Source organism: Pseudophryne corroboree, chromosome 3, assembly GCF_028390025.1.
Source record: "Pseudophryne corroboree isolate aPseCor3 chromosome 3, aPseCor3.hap2, whole genome shotgun sequence".
NCBI classification, from domain to species: Eukaryota; Metazoa; Chordata; class Amphibia; order Anura; family Myobatrachidae; genus Pseudophryne; species Pseudophryne corroboree.
The window spans coordinates 359,316,157-359,335,066 of record NC_086446.1 but is presented as its reverse complement, the minus strand read 5'-3'; the positions used below and the strand labels follow the sequence as shown (position 1 = coordinate 359,335,066).

Below are 18,910 nucleotides of genomic sequence, written 5' to 3'. Positions count from 1 at the left end.
ATTTGGAGTAGGGTTCATGCTAGTCTCAAGAAAATCTCCGTCCGATACAAATTCTTTGCGGACAGGAAACGGCGGGCCGCTCCTCAATACAAAGTTGGCGAGAGGGTATGGCTCTCCACCCGCAACCTCCGTCTAAAAGTACCCACTATGAAATTTGCTCCAAGGTTCATCGGTCCTTACCCTGTTTTACAAGTCCTGAATCCTGTGGTCTGCAAATTGGGTTTGCCTCCTCACTTTCGTATACCAAATTCTTTCCATGTCTCTCTCCTTCGTCCCCTCATACTAAATTGATTCCATTCAGAGCCTTCTAGTTCAACCTCAGTGGAGACTGAAACTGGGACAGAATTTGAGATCAAAACTATTCTGGACTCTCGTTACTATCACAAGAATTTACAATATTTGGTGGAATGGAAGGGTTATGGACCTGAAGAAAGAAGTTGGATAAAGGCTGTTGAGGTCACCGCTCCCCGACTAATTCGGATCTTTCATTCCAGACACCCAACAAAACCAGGATAGTGTCCTGAGGCCACTCCTAGAAGAGGGGGTACTGTCATGCCGCCGCGGCCGCCGCGCTTACCCTTACGGGTGCGCTGGGCTTCCCGGCGGCCGCCCCAGCTGGCGGTCCATGGCTACTGGTGCTCCGTTGGCGCTGGTCCCGGCGGATGTTCGGGGGGCGGGCGCCGCGGGTACGCCCGGCGTCCACGAGGGTCGGATGGGCGGGTGACATCATCGGCGCTCCCCGCCAATCAGAGTGAGACGGGAAGGTCAAATTCAGATGCCGGGCAGAGCTCCGGCGCCTGAGTATCATCTATTCTGCCTACAGAAGCTGTGATCTTCAGAGCTCCCGCATTCCTGTGATTTCCAGCCCTTCCAAGCACCTCCGTGCTTCCAAGCACCTCCGTGCATCCAAGCACCTCCGTGCCTACAAGCATTTCCATGCCTCCAAGCATCTCTGTGCCTCCAAGCATCTCCATGCTTTCAAGCACTTCCGTGCCTCTGCGCCTCCAAGCACCTCAGTGTCTCCAAGCGCCTCCGCGCCTCCAAAACACCTCTGTACCTCCAACACCTCGGTGCCTCCAAGCACCTCAGTGCTTCCAAGCACCTCAGTGTCTCCAAGCGCCTCCGCGCCTCAAAGCACCTCAGTGTCTCCAAGCGCCTCAGTATCTACAAGCACCTCAGTGTCTCCAAGCACCCATTGCACTTTAGAGCAGTTTGTGCCTCCAGCACCTGGTATTCTTCACTGATTCATCAGCGCCTTTCAAGTTCTGTCTTTCAGGAGACCTTCAGCGTCCACACGTGCCTCCTGTCTGCCGACCTAATCCTGCATGAGGAAAACTTACATTTGGCCATCCCTGCTGCGGCCCGGTTGTAGTTCCTCTTCCCGATTACCGGAAGAAACCCTGAGTCCACAACACTCCCAAACCAGGTCAGTGATAATACCCCTGATGAAGTCTCTATGAGACTAAATGCGTTGGGTTATCTGTTTATGTGACGTGACCTCCAATCCACAGTAATAGAAGGAGGATAACATAAAGAAATATCTGTACATTGTTTCTCATTGTGATTTTCAAGGTGTGTCAACATTGGGAGGAAGTTACCATAAAACATCTGTATAGTTATGGACATAGATGTGGCTTTTTATGGAATTTAAATAAATCACTGTATAGGAACACACTGATTATTTTTTTATGTCAAAATATTATTCTACCATTGTATAAAACTATTTGTTGTTTGAATAATTACTGGAAGTTGGTACAGCCCCATGGCGCCAATTTCACTATTGTTATATATTTTCCATTTCATTTAGTTCTTTCTAACAGGGAATTTAGTGGAATAATGCAGCCTGGTACATTTTTCACTAAATCTTTTACATTCTAATTATCGCAGGAGCAGAGTATATATATATATATTTTTTTTTGCATCAGTCAGTATGTTGTGAAAATGCACAAGTTAAAATTACATGTATCCTGGGTATATGTACTATTAGGGGTCCATATACTAAGTGGAGATAAGCGGCACAAATGGGAAAGGCACACAATATCAGTATATAATACTAAAGAGAGCTTTCTGCCATCTACCTGCTAGCACAGACTATAATTAATATCACACTACCAAAGGCACCTATACCCAGGTGTTACTATAAGAAGAGATCATATACCCCTTTCAGACTGCAATGACAGGCCTCACCCGGGATTTGTACATGGGTCCTTCCCAGGTGAGACCCCTTTCAGACTTGGAGCCGGACTCGGCTTATTACAGGGTTGGTGATGTCACCACAGATGCTTCCTGAGGTGTTGCTTGGAGATGAGATGATCTATGCAGTGAACGGGTGCCTGGTTGCATCGACCCAGTTTACCCATTCACACTGCACCATGAGCTGAGATGAACCTGTGTCCAACCCTACTCGCTGCCCAGGTTGAAATACCGGGTCACTCAACCTGGATTTTTTTCAACTGGCCCCTTTCAGATTTTGCCGCAACCTGGGTTGCTTCTCATTCACATGCAATAACCTGGGTTATTGCTGACAGTCTGAAAGGGGTATTATTATCACCTGCCTTCTCCAGCACCGTTATGGTAGTGGCTAGATCCTCTTCATGTTATGTAGCCTCTGATGTCATCACATCATGGGAACCATGGGACATACCATTTGACCCTCAACAGTATAGTAAGAGCAAGGACAGTGGGCTAGCAGTTTTACTATTCACATCAACATCTATGCCCTTTAGTAACCTGTGGCAAGCAAAGTGGAGCAGAGAGAGCCACTGAGCCTGAAGTGCGGTGAGTGAATCAACCCCTGAAGGCATACATTAGATCCTGTGTAACACTTTGGGTCCCATTTTGTCAAACCTTGCTTCTCCCTCTCCCGGAACAGTTCATATGGTATGTCCCATGGTTCACGTGGCCTTATTTCATCTGAAGCTTTATTAACTAATGGGTATATACACACAGCCCTGCTGTCATGTGCATCTCCTCAGTGCTGCAGAGATTTGCCTGGCTGTCAATATTTTTTTTTTAAATATCTCTGCTGCAGCTGCATGGAAGAGAGTGTCCACAGTATCTGCTGTGTGCTTTTTCTGCCCAGGAGGTGACTTAATGTTCACTCTCATCGATGGGGCTATTTTAGTATCAATCATGATAACTACCTTTTCACCGATAACAGTCAAAGAAGGATTGTCTTTTTCTCTGAGATAAATGAATGTTTTAGTACATGGACACCTTAGATAGTTAAGGACACCAGTCCAGGGCCATAGCAGAACACTTTTGTACCCTGTGTTGGCCCCCATCACTGCCACAACAGAACATATGACCTCATGATGTTATAAAGAGGGGGTAGGTCAGGAGGAACCAGGTACAGTAGCTGAGCTCAGATGTGTCCTAAGGAGCACCTCTCAAGGCTGTAGGAATCTGTTCCAGGATGCCCACAAGCCAGAGAAGGGTGCTATTGGGACAGCAACAGTGCCGCCCCTTTAGCTTTGTGCCATGTATAGCACACTTGTCACTCACCTCTCCTTATAAACCTGAATGATACTAAACATAATATATATTACTTTAGATAGCCAATGCATTGTTAAAAATATTTTGAAAGTTAATGGAACTAATCATAAATGTAGTTTTCTTTGTAATATTATTTTATTTAGAGCCAGCCATTTGAGTTCACTAATAAGTGTTGCCTGGTTATTTCACAAGGTATATGTGTACATTGGAAAAACAATTGGATTGAGTTGTGAAAGAGATAACTGAGTAGGATGGAAACCAAAAAGAGGCAAATTAAGCAATTCTTCGAATCTGAAAATGTGCACAAAACACATGTGAAAATGAAATGCAAAATCCCAATCACAAGTGTAGTAGTGACATTTGCAACAGACTAATGAGGGCAAAAAGTATAATGTATTTATTGAGATTGTAATTATTTTAACAAAAATGGCATATAAAATAAATGATATGAAAACATTTTGCTAAAGTATAATATAACACATTTTTCTAAAGAAACTTTAAATCTAAGCTAAAAATTGGTGCAATATTGGAAAATACTTGTAAGAACCATAAGCATCTATCAGAGAACGGGTGTGGTACGCAAGGTCGACCACACTTAGGTCGACCACTAATGGTCGACAGTAAGTAGGTCGACATGGTTTCTAGATCGACAGGTACTCTAGGTCGACATGTACTAGGTCGACATGACAAAAGGTCAACATGAGTTTTTAAAAAAAAAATTGGTGTTGTTTTCTCCGTACAGTGACCAGGAACCCCAATTAGTGCACCGTGTCCCCTAGCATGTCTCACTTCGCTCGCCATGCTTCGGGCAAGGGGGGTCATTCCGAGTTGATCGTAGCTGTGCAAAATTTTGCACAGCTACGATCATCTTTCCTGACATGCGGGGGAATGCCCGGCATGTGGCTAATCCACCCTGCATGTCAGTCTGCCCATCCCCCCCCCCCCCCCCCGCAGAAGGAGTAACTCCCGGCCAGTGCAGCTTTAGCGTGCTGGCCGGAAGCTACTCCTCGCTCCCTGGCCCGCAGCGGCTGTTTATGACGTCACGCAGCCGCTGCGGCCCGCCCCCCGTTCAGTCCGGCCATGCCTGCATTGGCCGGACCGCCCATCGATCGCCTCTGCCTGTCAATCATGCAGAGGTGATCGATGCCCTGCTACGGCCGTCCCCCATGCGCTGGCGCACAAAGGCGCCGGCGCATGCGCAGTAGGGACCCGTTCACTCTGCTGCATGAAAACGCAGCGAGTGAACGGGTCGGAATGACCCCCAAGGTGCCTCTCTCTGCTACCGCTGCGCTTGGCACAGGTTACCATTCCCAATTGTAGTCCACGTGGATTGTAAAGTATGAAAAAGTACAAAAAAAATTAAAAAAGCGAAAAACTCATGTCAACCTTATGTCATTTCGACCTAGATTCCCTGTCAACCTAGAAACCCTGTCGACCTACTTACTGTCGACTTACAGTGGTCAACCTAGACATTGTCGACCTACGTGTATTCGACCTAGAGACCGGAAACCCAGAGAACAATATAAATGTATATGACTTTAGTTATTCTAAAAAGTTAACAGTCTGTGTAGAAGAAAATTTGACCCAACATCTCATACTGTAAGTGGATGTAAGTGGCTGCCTACTGTATTTTTCCATGTTATTAATACATGACTTTTAGTTCACAAAGAGATAATCTGCTGTGTAGAGGAAAACTGTTTTCTTTACTGAACTAGTACTGTATATTTCCAACATTGGTACAATTATTAGGAAATTTCCCATCCATTTCCATTCACTAGTGATTGATATGAAAGATAAACATTTTCAGTGCAAAATTTGGTAGTGCCTGACAAATAAAGGTTAATAATAACATTACTATTACTACTAATATTACTGCTGCTATCACCACCACCACTATTACTGCTGCTGCTACTACTACCACCACCACAACAACTACTACTGCTACTATTACTACTACTACTACTACAACAACTATGTCTAATACTACTGCTACTACTACTACTACTACTACTAATAATAATAATAATAATAATAATATGTAGTTGTGCTTTCATGTAAGAATCCTTATGATTAAAATTTGTAGAAAAAATGCATTAAGGAAGATACTGAAATATTAACACTTGCTGTTATAAGAGGCACTGAGACATGGAAGGAGCCACAGTACAGTATGTAAGAAGATACCAAACAAATTTTATGCACAGTATTACCAATAATAAAATAAAATACAAGGAACAAGAGAGAATAAACAAATAGGAAAACATGACTTAATAAATATTACACTATAAACTTTTATAGCTTTCATTAAAATCATTACAGATATACTTTTCTACAATTTAGACCTAATAAGAGGATTTAGCTACACCTCTGCTGAATCACCTCCTATGGTCTACAATTTAGATATACATATATGTTGTGTAAAATCTTGTGTATCAATTATGGATATTATTGCAGGTGTGTTTGCACATTTAACCAGCTTCCTTTAATGGTGATATTGTTTTTTCCCTTTTTGCTTAGCTGGGTGTGTCAAAGCATCTCCTAAGCAGCATCTGAAACTTGTAAATGTTACAGACTAACTAGCCGCCCCCATGTTCTTAGATGTTTTACACTGTCTGACAAATCCCCTTACTGGAAGAGGAAAGAGAATCATTATGTTATATTGCCCATAAAGAAGAGGATGCTTCGTTCTCAACGCCCTATACTATGCTTCTTAAAAGACCTCTTCAATTTGAAAAATCATTATTTGTACTGTCAAACTAGCTAGGTCTGATATATTCTGAAAACATGTGCGACCTCACCAAGCAAACTGAGCCTAGAAAACTGAAGGGAAGTCTCTCACCAAATATTTTCAACCAGATAAATTCACTTAACCTTAGAGGTTACAGTAAAGGCAACAATGTTGGTACCTGGAGGCCAATTAGTTTTCAAGTTAAGTCAGGAGGAAGTCCTATCATCAGACATCATTCGTTTAATAATGTATCTGACTTTGGATATACACATGGTGGTTTTGGCAAAGAGAGGTCTCATAGTAATGACCCCAAGAAACACAATTTGCTCACTACCAATGAGCAGGAAACCATGAAGCTTCTGAATGACCGCTTAGCATCCTACCTGGAGAAGGTGCGGACACTGGAAGAAAAAAATGTGCATCTGGAGAGGAAGATTCGAGATTGGTATAATATAAATCACCCCCAGATGTTGCCTGATTTCAGTCATTATTTTGGATCAATTGAAGAACTTCAGAACAAGGTAAAATTATTTTTAAAATAATAACTATTTTTATAGCAACTGATAAGGTGTAATAATGTTCCTTCTTTGTGCCCTGGACACACCAGCCATCATGACTAAGTCAATTATCTTATACCTGAAAAGTGAAATAGAACATTTCTAAGAATTTACATGCATGACAAAATGTGCATCTTTTGGCACACATATGACAACTTCCCATACCGTTTCTTGTGGGTGTTATCAGTGTTGGGGCTGGGTGTGAATAAGAAATATTGTTCCCTGCTATGGTTATGCACCAAAACATAGGGAAACCCATGCAAGCACCAGGAGAACATGCAAACTCCAAAAAAGATAGGGCCATGATAGGAGTGAAACCCAAGACCCCAATGCTTTAAGGAAACAATGCCAACAGCTATGTGTAACTGTTTTAAACTTAGCAGTTTGATAGTTATATTTTTGTTATTATGTACTAGAGAGATGACATAAAGCACACAATAATATGTTAATAATAACATTAATTTAATTAGTAGATCTGTTGTATAGAATTATGTGCAAATGACACAGTAAATGTCTAAGTGCCCAACTCATGTAGTGTTTGGTTTACTAATCAGTGATACAATAACCCAGATGTAGCTGTGTCTGTTGTATGTTCTTTATGAAGTAGTCACATATATTGTGAGAATTTTATATAATTTGCATAAAATGGCATAATAAAGTATCTGTCAGCGGAGGACAAAATATAGATAGATAGCATAAAACACCAACTAGAATAAATAGCAAACATCACTAGCTTTGGGCTCTGGTGCATAAACAGTGCATGGACAATCTCTCCCATCCACACAATGATTTCTGTTTGCTGACCAGAGCTACCAACACTGCACCAGAGCTATGGTGACTCTGAGTGCTGCCAAATGTGTCCCATGTGCTTATGTAATATATGTTACTTACTAATACTTTTTTACATTTTTTAGATCTTCAAATACACCACGGAGAACACAAGGGTCTCACGGCAGGTAGATAATACTCGCTTGGCTGCAGAGGATTTCCAAAATAAGTAAGAATTTTGATATTACAAATAATGTGACCAAATGAACGATGAGTAATGTTTTAGACAAAACAGGCAGTAGATAATTGTTTTTCATAATTTTTAGCTATTTATGCTATGTGAATGCTCTTAATACAGGTTGAGTATCCCTTATCCAAAATGCTTGGGACCAGAGGTATTTTGGATATCGGATTCTTCCGTATTTTGGAATAAATGCATACCATAATGAGATATCATGGTGATGGGACCTAAGTCTAAGCACAGAATGCATTTATGTTTCATATACACCTTATACACACAGCCTGAAGGTAATTTTAGCCAATATTTTTTATAACCTTGTACATTAAACAAAGTGTGTGTACATTTACACAATTCATTTATGTTTCATATACAGCTTATACACACAGCCTGAAGGTCATTTAATACAATATATTTAATAACTTTGTGTATTAAACAAAGTTTGTGTACATTGAGTCATCAAAAAACAAAGGTTTCACTATCTAACTCTCACTCAAAAAAGTCCGTATTTCGGAATATTCCGTATTTCAGAATATTTGGATATGGGATACTCAACCTGTAGTAGTATGAAACTAGTATTATAAAAAAAAAATCTATTTGGATATGTAATTTTATTATTTTATTAACCTTTAGCCTTATTATTATTATTATTATTATTATCATTATTTTTATTAATAATAATAATTACAAAGAACAAAGGTCCATGCAATCTATCACTAATTATGTGTCCTACTGAAGTATGGTAAATTATGATGGTCCTGTTTCTGCACTCTTACCCTACAGTATGATACCATTTACTAATACCCCTTTTCCACTTGCTAGCACAGGTCGCAGCCGGGAGCCTGACATGGCTGCGACCAGTGCTAAAGCCCCCTTCTACACTGAGCTCACCAACCCAGCATATTGCTGGGTTAGTGACGCTGCTGGTGACGCGGCAGGGGTGGCGCTGGGAGATCACATGATCTCCCAGCGCCGCCCTTCCATACACTGTGAACGGGAGCCATGTCGCATCGACACGGCTTCTGTTTACACTACACAGCTTACCGGGTTGAACACGTGTTCAACCCGGCAAGCTACCCGGGTAGGATTCCCTGATCACTTGATCCGGGAATTTGCAGGGGGGGGGGGCGTTTCCACTAGAAAAAAACAAGGGTAAATGCGTGCCCCCACGCATTTACCCGTGATTTTAGAGCTAGTCGAAAAGGGGTATGATTGTACTGATAATATGAGGACTCTGTAGAGATTTGTAGTACTGGCTCTAATTCTAATCACTTGCTGATAAACACATGTTAAAAATATTGAAATAAATCTCCTGCATTTTGTAACTGGGCATGATTAAGACAAATAGTTCCCTAGAATCCAGATTCTAGAAATAATTTAACATAATGTTTGTAGTTACTGTTATAGTCCTGTGAACGTTTTGCTTCACTTTCAAAAATATGGGGTAGTCTGCTTTACAAGTGATCACTTTTATGTAAAAATAAGACTCATATATCTGGACCCATTTATCAAACTATATTTGTGGCTATTCCCCCCGAAAACACCCATTTTCTGGGGTTAGCCACAAATATTAAGATATCGCCGATAACTGCTGTGATCCCTCCATTCCCGTCGGCAGCCCATAGGTTTCTATGGGAATGCGATGCTGCCAGATTTATCAATATCCGGAATGCAAAGCATTCCCGATATTACCCCAACGGCTACTGCCACCTGAAGATGGGGGTAGCCCATTGTAGTTTATGGGCTACACTTAGCATTTGTAGCCGGCAGAGGGTTCCTCAGAAACCCTCCCCGGAAGTGGCCGCTATGCATGTGTGGTCAGCGGGATCACGCATGCACAGCAGCCCTGGCACTACACTCAGTGCATCACAGGGACAGGCTTCTTTTAGAGCCCTTGACCGTGCCTTTGACAAGATAACACATCTAGCCAATGTGATTGCATTCAGCAATCTAAGTTAATTCCGTGCCCAGATCACATTGCAAATTCGATCAATGATAAATGGGCCCATAGTAACATAAAATATCTGTCATTTTGGGATATGTTCCTGGCATAATAGGAACTGGTACTCTTTATAAATAAATACTGATAAAACCAGAAGTCTATATTGCCTAATTATCTTCACTTCATTGCAAGGTATGAGATTGAGGTCAACTTAAGAGCTGACATTGAACAAGATGTGAAGGCCCTGCGTCATGATCTCGGGAGTCTTAAACAAGACGTTGAAGAACTAGATTTTCATCATGAGAATCTGCAACAAGACATCCTTCAAAAGAAGAAGACTAATGAGGATGTAATAAACCAGGGCAAAAGTACACAACATAAAAGATACAAAATGTGATGATACACTATTTACTTCATATGAAGTCATACTAATACTATATCTGACAAGTATTACTCAGACCTTAAAAAATTCAAACGTATTGAATGCATGCGTAGATTATGTATATCTGGAGAGAAAACACAAACACAACACTAAAGTGGTGGTAGGCAGCTGTTTGTTTCTCAGATGTTCTATATCTGCATATCAGATTATGTGGGAGATGTACTAAGCCTTAGAGAGTGATAAAGTGGAGAGAGATAAAGTACCAGCCAATCAGCTCCTAACTGCAATGTTAAAGGCTGTGTTTGAAAAATGACAGGCACTGTTTGGTTGGTAGTTTATCTCTCTTCACTTTATCTCTCCATTGGACTTGAACTGGCTATACACTTTAAGATTGGGATCAGTACTAAATGCCGCCGGTCTGTCTAATATGGCTGGTTGGAATGAAAATCTGGTAATGTATGGGAGCACATGACAATGGACCATTTACTCCCAAATGGCGCAAAACTGAAAAAAATAGTCTTTTCAATTGGTTAAATCATACATATTTAACCAATTTATCTGAATTACCATTTTTATCTGTTTTCCAGTGTTTGGGAGCATGTGGTCAATTACTGTTTGCTTTAGTCCATCTGCCCCTAAATCTTCTACAAGAGCTGGATAGTCATAGGTTACCTGACCACTATTGCATTAACCTGTTTGCCTATGTCCTGACAGACAGTAAACATCCTATACAGCCAGCTGGGCAACAGAGTCACTGTGGAAGTAGATGTCCCTCCAACTGCAGATTTAAGTAAGCTGTTGTCTGAGATTCGAGAACAATATGAAGACCTGATGGAAAGTAACAAAACAGAAGCAGAAAAATGGTTCCTGGCAAAGGTTCATATATTTTTTTTATCTGAGAGGTGTCATTTTCTTTACAGTAGTCTTAATAAATGCAAAATTACACCATTCCACTCTCAATACAGAATAAAATTACATAAATCTGCAATAATGCTGTAGACTTTGCATTGCTCATATAGGGTGTGATTCAGAGGTACACGCAGTTCATGCGCAGTTGTGATTCCTTGCAAATTCTCAATTGAGAAAATCTGCAAATACCTGAATAAGCATTCCCCGTATGTACTTCTGTGCTATGGTCTTTGCATGCCCTGCGATCCCAACTTTTGTTACCTGAGCATTGCTCAAGTGTGCTGGTAGATTCGATCTCTCCACCACTGACGCACCATCAATTGTAACATCAACTCCACAAGCAACTCCTGCCTGGTACACAGCCTCCCTTCCAACTTTCTTAAGATATGGCCACTATGGTTGTAGTGCTGCAAATTAGACTGCAGTCACATGCTGATATGTGTCCATGCCATTCCCATAACACGCCCACCACACCTTCTCTTTGTGCAATGACTTTAGGTCACCACTCAGTCTCCACGCTGAACCGCCCATGGATCACAGAATAGCAATGTCATATGCAAATACATAGCCATCGCACTCTGTTTTTATCGTGCGTGCAATAAGGATTTCTTCTGTTCTGCGCATGCGCAGTTTGCCAATTATCACTCATAATATGAGAACTCTCAACTAGGTGTAGCTCATAACTGCTGATGGCGTGTGTTCTGCTGAGTCTTGGATAAACATGGAAGAATTTGTGTCATTTATATGTATGGGTATGAGATTGGGTAACACAAAAAAGAATAGTTCACTGCTGACACGCTTATATGGGATGCAGTTAAATTGCCGGCAGTTGGGATCCTGGCCGTCAGGATACCGACACAGGAATCCCAACTGCTGACAATGCCGCCAGCAGAATACCAGTGCTGCAGGACTATTCCCTCTTGTGGATGTCCGCAAAACCCATAGAGTGGGACTAGCAACAGTGGCGAGCATAGCGAGCCACCGAGCCCGCAGGATGGCAAGTGCAGCGAGCCCGCAAGGGGTTTTCTAGTGCTCACCCAGCTGCTCCCACCGGGATGCCGTTGTCTGTATACTAACGGCCGGCATCCCGACCAAAGGTAATTCATACTGATCCCACTTATTCCCAGGAGAGCACTAATAGTATTGCTAACAAATTCTTTAGTGTCCTGTTTGAGCAAGAACTTCTGGTACTCTGGGAACTATCAACTAAATCCTCATTACTTGGCAGCAAGCAATACGTTATTTGGAACAAACTTTTTTTTGTAAGAGTGCAAAGTTTTTTCTATACTGTTTCCAAGTCAAAATCCTAGTGGTTTTACTCATTGCCCAACACAAATCTACATCAGGTTACTAAGACTGAATGGTTTCATCTATCATCAGCTTGGAAGTAAATCAATGGCTTGTACTAATAACCCCTTTATTTATAGCATAGATCTAATAACTGATCTCAGTTTGTTTTATTTCCAGAGTGAAGAACTGAAACATGAAGTGGAGTCTGGAACTCCTGAGCAACTTACCACATTCCAGAGTGAAAAAATTGAATTAAAAAGAACTGTCCAGACCTTGGAAATTGATCAACAGAGCCAGCTAAGCCTGGTAAAAAAAAAACTGAGAGGGACCTATATATCAGAAATACCAAAGTGTATGCGAAAGTAATGAGGAATGAAATACTCTTTACAAAAACAAAACTACTATAACTATTTAGAACAGTGTAACCATTGTGCAATGGGATGTAGTTATGTGACCCATAGAGTGGGAATCCACCAAGCCTGCAAGGGGCTTGTTGTGATTGCCCCATGCCACGCACCGGCATTCCGCTGCCAGGATACCAGTGGAGGTATGCTGACCCAACCCATGTATACCCAACCTGTGCAATGTGTAGGATAGCATTTCAGTGACGTATTTACCTTATAATTAAAAAATGTATATACAAAAAAAGCATAGCAGATAAATGGTGGGGATTCTGATTGTCTTATGGCAATAAAGAAAGCCTGCCATGCTGCCCAGTGATACCATGCCTCTGCCACATTCCCCGGTGATGCCATGCCTCTGCCACATTCCCCAATTACGTCATGCCTTTCTCACTTTCCAGTGATTCCAAGCTGCTGCCACATTCCCCAGTGATGCTATGCCTCTGCCACTTTCCACAGTGTTGCCATGCCACTGTCATATTCCACAGTGATGCCCTGCCTCTGCCACATTCCCCAATGATGTCATGCCTTTCTCACTTTCCAGTGATTCCAAGCTGCTGCCACATTCCCCAGTGATGCTATGCCTCTGCCACTTTCCGCAGTGTTGCCATGCCAGTCATATTCCACAGTGATGCCCTGCCTCTGCCACATTCCACAGTGATGCCATGCCAGTGCCACATTCCACTGTGATACCATGCTACTGCCACATTCCACAGTGATGCTATGCCACTGCCAGATTCAACAGTGATTCAATACCGCTGCCATATTCTGCTGTGATGCCATGCCTTTGTCACTTTCCCCATTGATTCCATGCTGCTGCCACATTACTCGGTGATGCCATGCCTCTGCCACTTTCTGCAGTGTTGCCATGCCACTGTCATATTCCACAGTAATGCCATGCCTCTGCCACATTCCACAGTAATGCCATGCCTCTGCCACATTCCAAAGTAATGCCATGCCAGTGCCACATTCCTTAGTGAAGCTACGCCACTGTCACATTTCTGAGTGATGTCATACCTGTCACATCCCCTAGTGATGCATGTATCACACTCACCAGTGATGTGTACCTCTGTCACATTCCCCACTAATATAGTACTTCTGTCAAATTCCCCTGTGATGACATATCTTTGTCACATTTCCCAGTGATGCAGTACCTCTGCCACATTCCCCAATGATGCAGTACCTATGCCACATTCCCCAGTGATGCAGTACCTCTTTGTTGCTCTTTTTCTGTCACATTCTCCAGTAATATCATTTCATTGGCCATAATACACTGTGCTTCTGAAACTTTGGTCAAGTCAGGCAAGATTAATCCTTGCTAAACAGTTAGACAGTTTAGCGGAAACCGCTATCTATTTTATGTGCAATATAAAAATCATATGTATAAGGGGTCTGTTTTACTATTTTTATCTGCTCCTTCCTGAATAATTTACTGTTTGTTTATTGTGATCACAGAAATCGGCACTTGAAAACACATTGACAGAAAAAAAGGGCAGTTACAGTATGCAGTTGTCACAGTTACAGGACTTGATCAATCAAGTGGAAGCAAATTTATCCCAGATTCGAGACAAGCGTGAATGCCAGAATGAGGACCACAAAGCTCTAATGTATGTAACAATGCATTTGGAGAGAGAAATCAGTACATACCGACTCTTGATCGATAAGCAGGATGTTCAGTAAGTAAATCCATGTTTTGACACTACATTGATTTTCATATGGAACGACACATCGTTAAAATCGTCCAGTGTGTACGTACGATGTCGCTGACAATGCATGTTGTTAGTGATAACCTCCATCGGGCCTGTATGTAGAACAATTTGACAAAAGTGTTTGTTATTACTGCTGTTCTCTACAATGTACTGTACGCCATACTCCAACTTGCCTCCGGGTGTATGGGAGGACCTTATGCCACTGTTTGCTACACATAGAATTTGTGAACACACAGTGTATTTCATTTTTTAAAATATACTTATTTTTTCCCAAATAACAAGGTACAGTTAAATCTTTTAATTTAAATATATTTTGCATGTGTAAGAGTAATTTATTATACATCGAGTACAAGAATGAAGAACTCAGTCAACTAGCACGAGTTATAGCTAAAAACTATACAATGGGCATATTGTACCTTAATAGTGTAATTTAGAGACAATCCATCTGGGGGTCATTCACAAACCAAATGTACAGTTCAGGAGACCCACAAGTGTGTAAGATATCACAATAATGTATTTTCAGGCCATACACCTATACTTACAAGATTGTATAGGCCAGTGTTTCTCAATTATTTCCCACCTAGGTACCCCCTGGCAGCCCATTTGAGATATTTACCCCCAGTATTTGCAAAGCAATACATTTGCAATGGGTGTAATTGTCATTAGATAAAATTTTAGCTACATTTTGTAGCCTTATTATGAACTTGATAGATAAAGTGTGGTCTGCTACTAAATGGTCAATGCTCTCTGAGAAAGTGGCTGGGTGTGTCCAGGCTTCGTATAAAGACAACTGCAATACTTGTTTGACAAGCCAAGACATGTGATTTAATGCTTCAATCCATTGACATATGCAGTCCACAAAAGATGCAGATCCACATGTGGATCTTCCGAACATTTTGTTGGCCAAATAAGGCATCTATTATATAAATGGAAAAAATATTAGTACTACAGAATTTTCGGCAACATTATTTGTAATCTAACCAACATATACAAGAAAATTCCTCATTATCCTGTACTTTTTTCACAGTGTACCAAGACATTCATCATCTTTATTTGAAGGTAAGTAACAAGAATAAAAAACCAAAAATGAACAACCTTTCTTCAGTTAACTACAGTAGCATGGGTTATAGCTGCAAACCACTGTACACAATTGGCATATTATACCGTAACAGTGTAATATACACAGCGGGTCATTCACAAACCAGAAGTATGGTACAAGAGTCCCAAAAGTGTGCTATGGTAGCGTAATAATGTGATTTCATGCCATACATCTATACTTACAACATTGTGTAGGCCAGTGTTTCTCAATCATTTTCAAGCTGGGTACCCCCTGCCATTTGTGGTATTTGTTAGTGATGAGCGGATTCGGTTTTACTCGGTTTTTATTTGTGCCCCCAACATTTGCAAAGCCATACATTTCCATTTTTTATCATTGTTATTAGATACATATAGTGGTGTCTAAAAAATTTTAACAGCAATAAACATGCTATAAACAATAATAATAATAATAATAATAATAATAATAATAATAATAACAAGAATAGAATGAAATGCACATTATACTGTACTGTATATACAGTATCTCACATAGCACAATTTATGAAAAATGCTCAATGGACAATTAGACTATAGTCCATATGTGATCTATTTTACAGGGAAAGATTTTACATTTGTGCTAGAGATCCCTAGGATAGTGCTTTTTCTATGTATCTAGCTATCACCTGGATGGGTTGGGTACGGGTTCCCGTCGGCATCCCGATGGTCAGAATCCTGACACATTTTAGTAAATCTGCTAACCCTTCTCCTTCCCTTTCCCCTAGCCCTAAGTCCTCTACTCGCAGTCTAACCTAACCCTCCCCCTCATACTTAAGTTGGGGGTGTTGACTGTCTGGATTCCGGCATCAGGATTTTGAACTGTGGCAGGATTCTAGTGCCAGTCTTCTGACTGCCAGCATCTTGACCATTCTCCTGGATGTCCAGTAGCCCATTACAGAAATTTTTCCAAGTACCTCTGTACTTCATATCGAGTACCCCTGGGGGTACTAGTACCCAAGACTGAGAATGGTATAGTCAATGGCATGGCAAATCCGTGCATCATATGAGGGAGTTAATGTAATATCTATATTGTAAGTTGGCTTTTCTTTGCTGCCATAAATTATTAGCAAAATTAAAAAAAAGTAACATAAAACCACTTACTTTATAATGTAATATAAAGTACAGTATATATTTTGTGTAAATATTTTATATACCACACTACACTGAACATTTTACATTTTGTATATTTACCAAATATTATTTACCTTTACTTATAGTGTTTTATTTTTGTTATATATGTTTTAGGCCCGACAAAAGTTGTTAGAGTTGTCTCAATTACTGAAGAACTTGAAAGCAGAAAAATTGTTTCTCCAAGAGAAAAATGTTAGAAATGATTGACGACCTCAACCTGCCAGTCTGTAGCTGCTCTTGAAATACAGCATGATCTTCTGCCACCCAGTGTTTGGGTAACAGAATGGTGTATACAAATATTTTACATATCATCCATCTCCTAGCAATACATTTAAACGTTGCTTATTTTTAGTGATTTCTGTTTTCTTAATCCATGTTCTGTAGGAGGAAATGTCAGCATAATGTATACACTACTGCCAATCTTCATTAAGCAGTGATTCTTTTTTTGTGGGATTCACTTGACTATTAAATGTAACTGCTATTAGTAAACTTTGATCCTGGGGAGAGGCTGAATCATTAAAAACATGAATACAGTGGTGGGTGGAATTTTAATGATTCACTGTCATTAGTGTAGTTTGATGTTAGAGTAACAGAGTCAAACACAAAACTGTTGCTCATCATACTAAACTGACTAAACTGAGTTCCTACCAGTTGTTCTGTATTACAGGGAATTTATTTGGAGCATTATTAAGGAAAAATCACTCAGCAGTAAATTTACTAAGGATTGGGTTTGACATACTGTAGTTTTAAAAAAAAACGATGGGCATCACCAGCGGATTTGGTTGTTAAAGTATATCATAAACTAACCATAAGATTTGGCTGTTGGCCAGATTCGGAGATGAACACAAACCCGATAGTTTGCTTGCATCACTGATGTTTTCAGATCTACACATGCACTGGATCTTGACCGCGCATGTGCAGACCTGTGTCTGCAATGGCGATCGTAGTGCCCCCAAAGCTGCAGCATGGTTGACATGCATCAGCCATTTGGGAGCAGGGAAAGGGGGCAATGGGCAGCATTCCAAAATTGGTGGTATGTTGGCCTCATTTTCTGGGCTTGCCAAAACCAGTGGCTGCGTCTGTGGATGCAACTTCACTGTCCCCAGCAATGTGAAGACACTGGCTATCCTGAGTAAGCTAAGGGTTACTCAGATGGGCGATGTTAATGCAGTGTGATCTGATGCTGCATCTTTGGATGAGCAGCAGATCATAGAAGGTACCAGGAAGTGTCTATTTACACAAGATGTCTCCTGCAATACTAGCATATTTTAGTGCAGCCTCTATGTACAAAGACGCAGCCGCTGTGCTACTACATCCATCTCTGAAGTAGACCCTGTATTTTGAAAACAGCCATCATTGTCCATCAGTTTCTAAGCCTAAATCCCACCAAAGACCTGCTATAAATTCTGTGCAGGCTATACAGTAAAAAGTAGCAAATGGTGTTAGTTCCCCTGCTATAATGTCAACCATCTCCAGGCTGGTCAGCACATGGCTTTGATCCCTAGGGAAGTGGGGCTCACAAAAAGTATGTGCTCCTCACCCAAAGAACAACCTGCTCTGCGCTGACCATCCTGGAGGGGTTGACATTATGGCTGTGGGACCCCATGTTGTGTTTTAGGACTATTCCCTACAATCCAGGGTGGTGAGTGTGGAGTTAATCAGTGGTTAACGGTATTACTAATGTCCTTTGCTGGCTGAGGTCAAAGCAATCACTGTCATGCTTTATTGTAAAGGCTGTAGGTTTATGCTGCCACTTGGAGAACCATAATTACTAGTATGCCATAATATACAGGTCCTGCTGGCACTATAGTGCACCTGTAATTGAAAATATTAAAACAGTGACAAGACATGGACACCAAATGGTTAAATACTTTATTTAAAAAAAATCATCTCCCACACACCTAGGTTACCCATTTATTACTTACAACATCCCATAAGAAGTTCCTCTTCTGTCCATGTAGGCATCCCAGGGTATTTGCCAAAGGAGAACGCATGGCATGCAAAGCAACTTCTTCCTAAAGGAGTCCATCATGAACAAGAAGACACTAACTAACATTCCCAAAGTATTCAATGTGATCGTTTTGATTTGTCAGAGAGTAGGAGCTGCCAACATATCTAATAGAACATTATATGGGATCTCCACCCATTTAGTATATGTATTGGGACTCTTTAGAATGTCACACATGTATCAATAACAAGATTGCTTCAATATATATGGATTTGACTTTCTCCTATAATTAATGGGATACAATTTACTGAAGAAGTCGT

At 41.0% G+C, this 18,910-nt stretch overlaps 1 protein-coding gene across 1 annotated transcript; it reads left to right on the top strand.

Annotated features, from left to right (window-relative positions):
* The first annotated feature begins 6,276 nt into the window (after nt 1-6,276).
* Nucleotides 6,277-18,695, top strand: LOC135057271 (keratin, type I cytoskeletal 19-like). The gene is made up of 9 exons (XM_063963161.1): nt 6,277-6,741; nt 7,692-7,774; nt 9,918-10,074; nt 10,822-10,983; nt 12,484-12,612; nt 14,163-14,383; nt 15,444-15,475; nt 16,757-16,834; nt 18,604-18,695. The coding sequence occupies exons 1-9, from the start codon at nt 6,277-6,279 to the stop codon at nt 18,693-18,695; spliced, it is 1,419 nt and encodes a 472-aa protein (XP_063819231.1).
* Nucleotides 18,696-18,910: the final 215 nt, after the last annotated feature.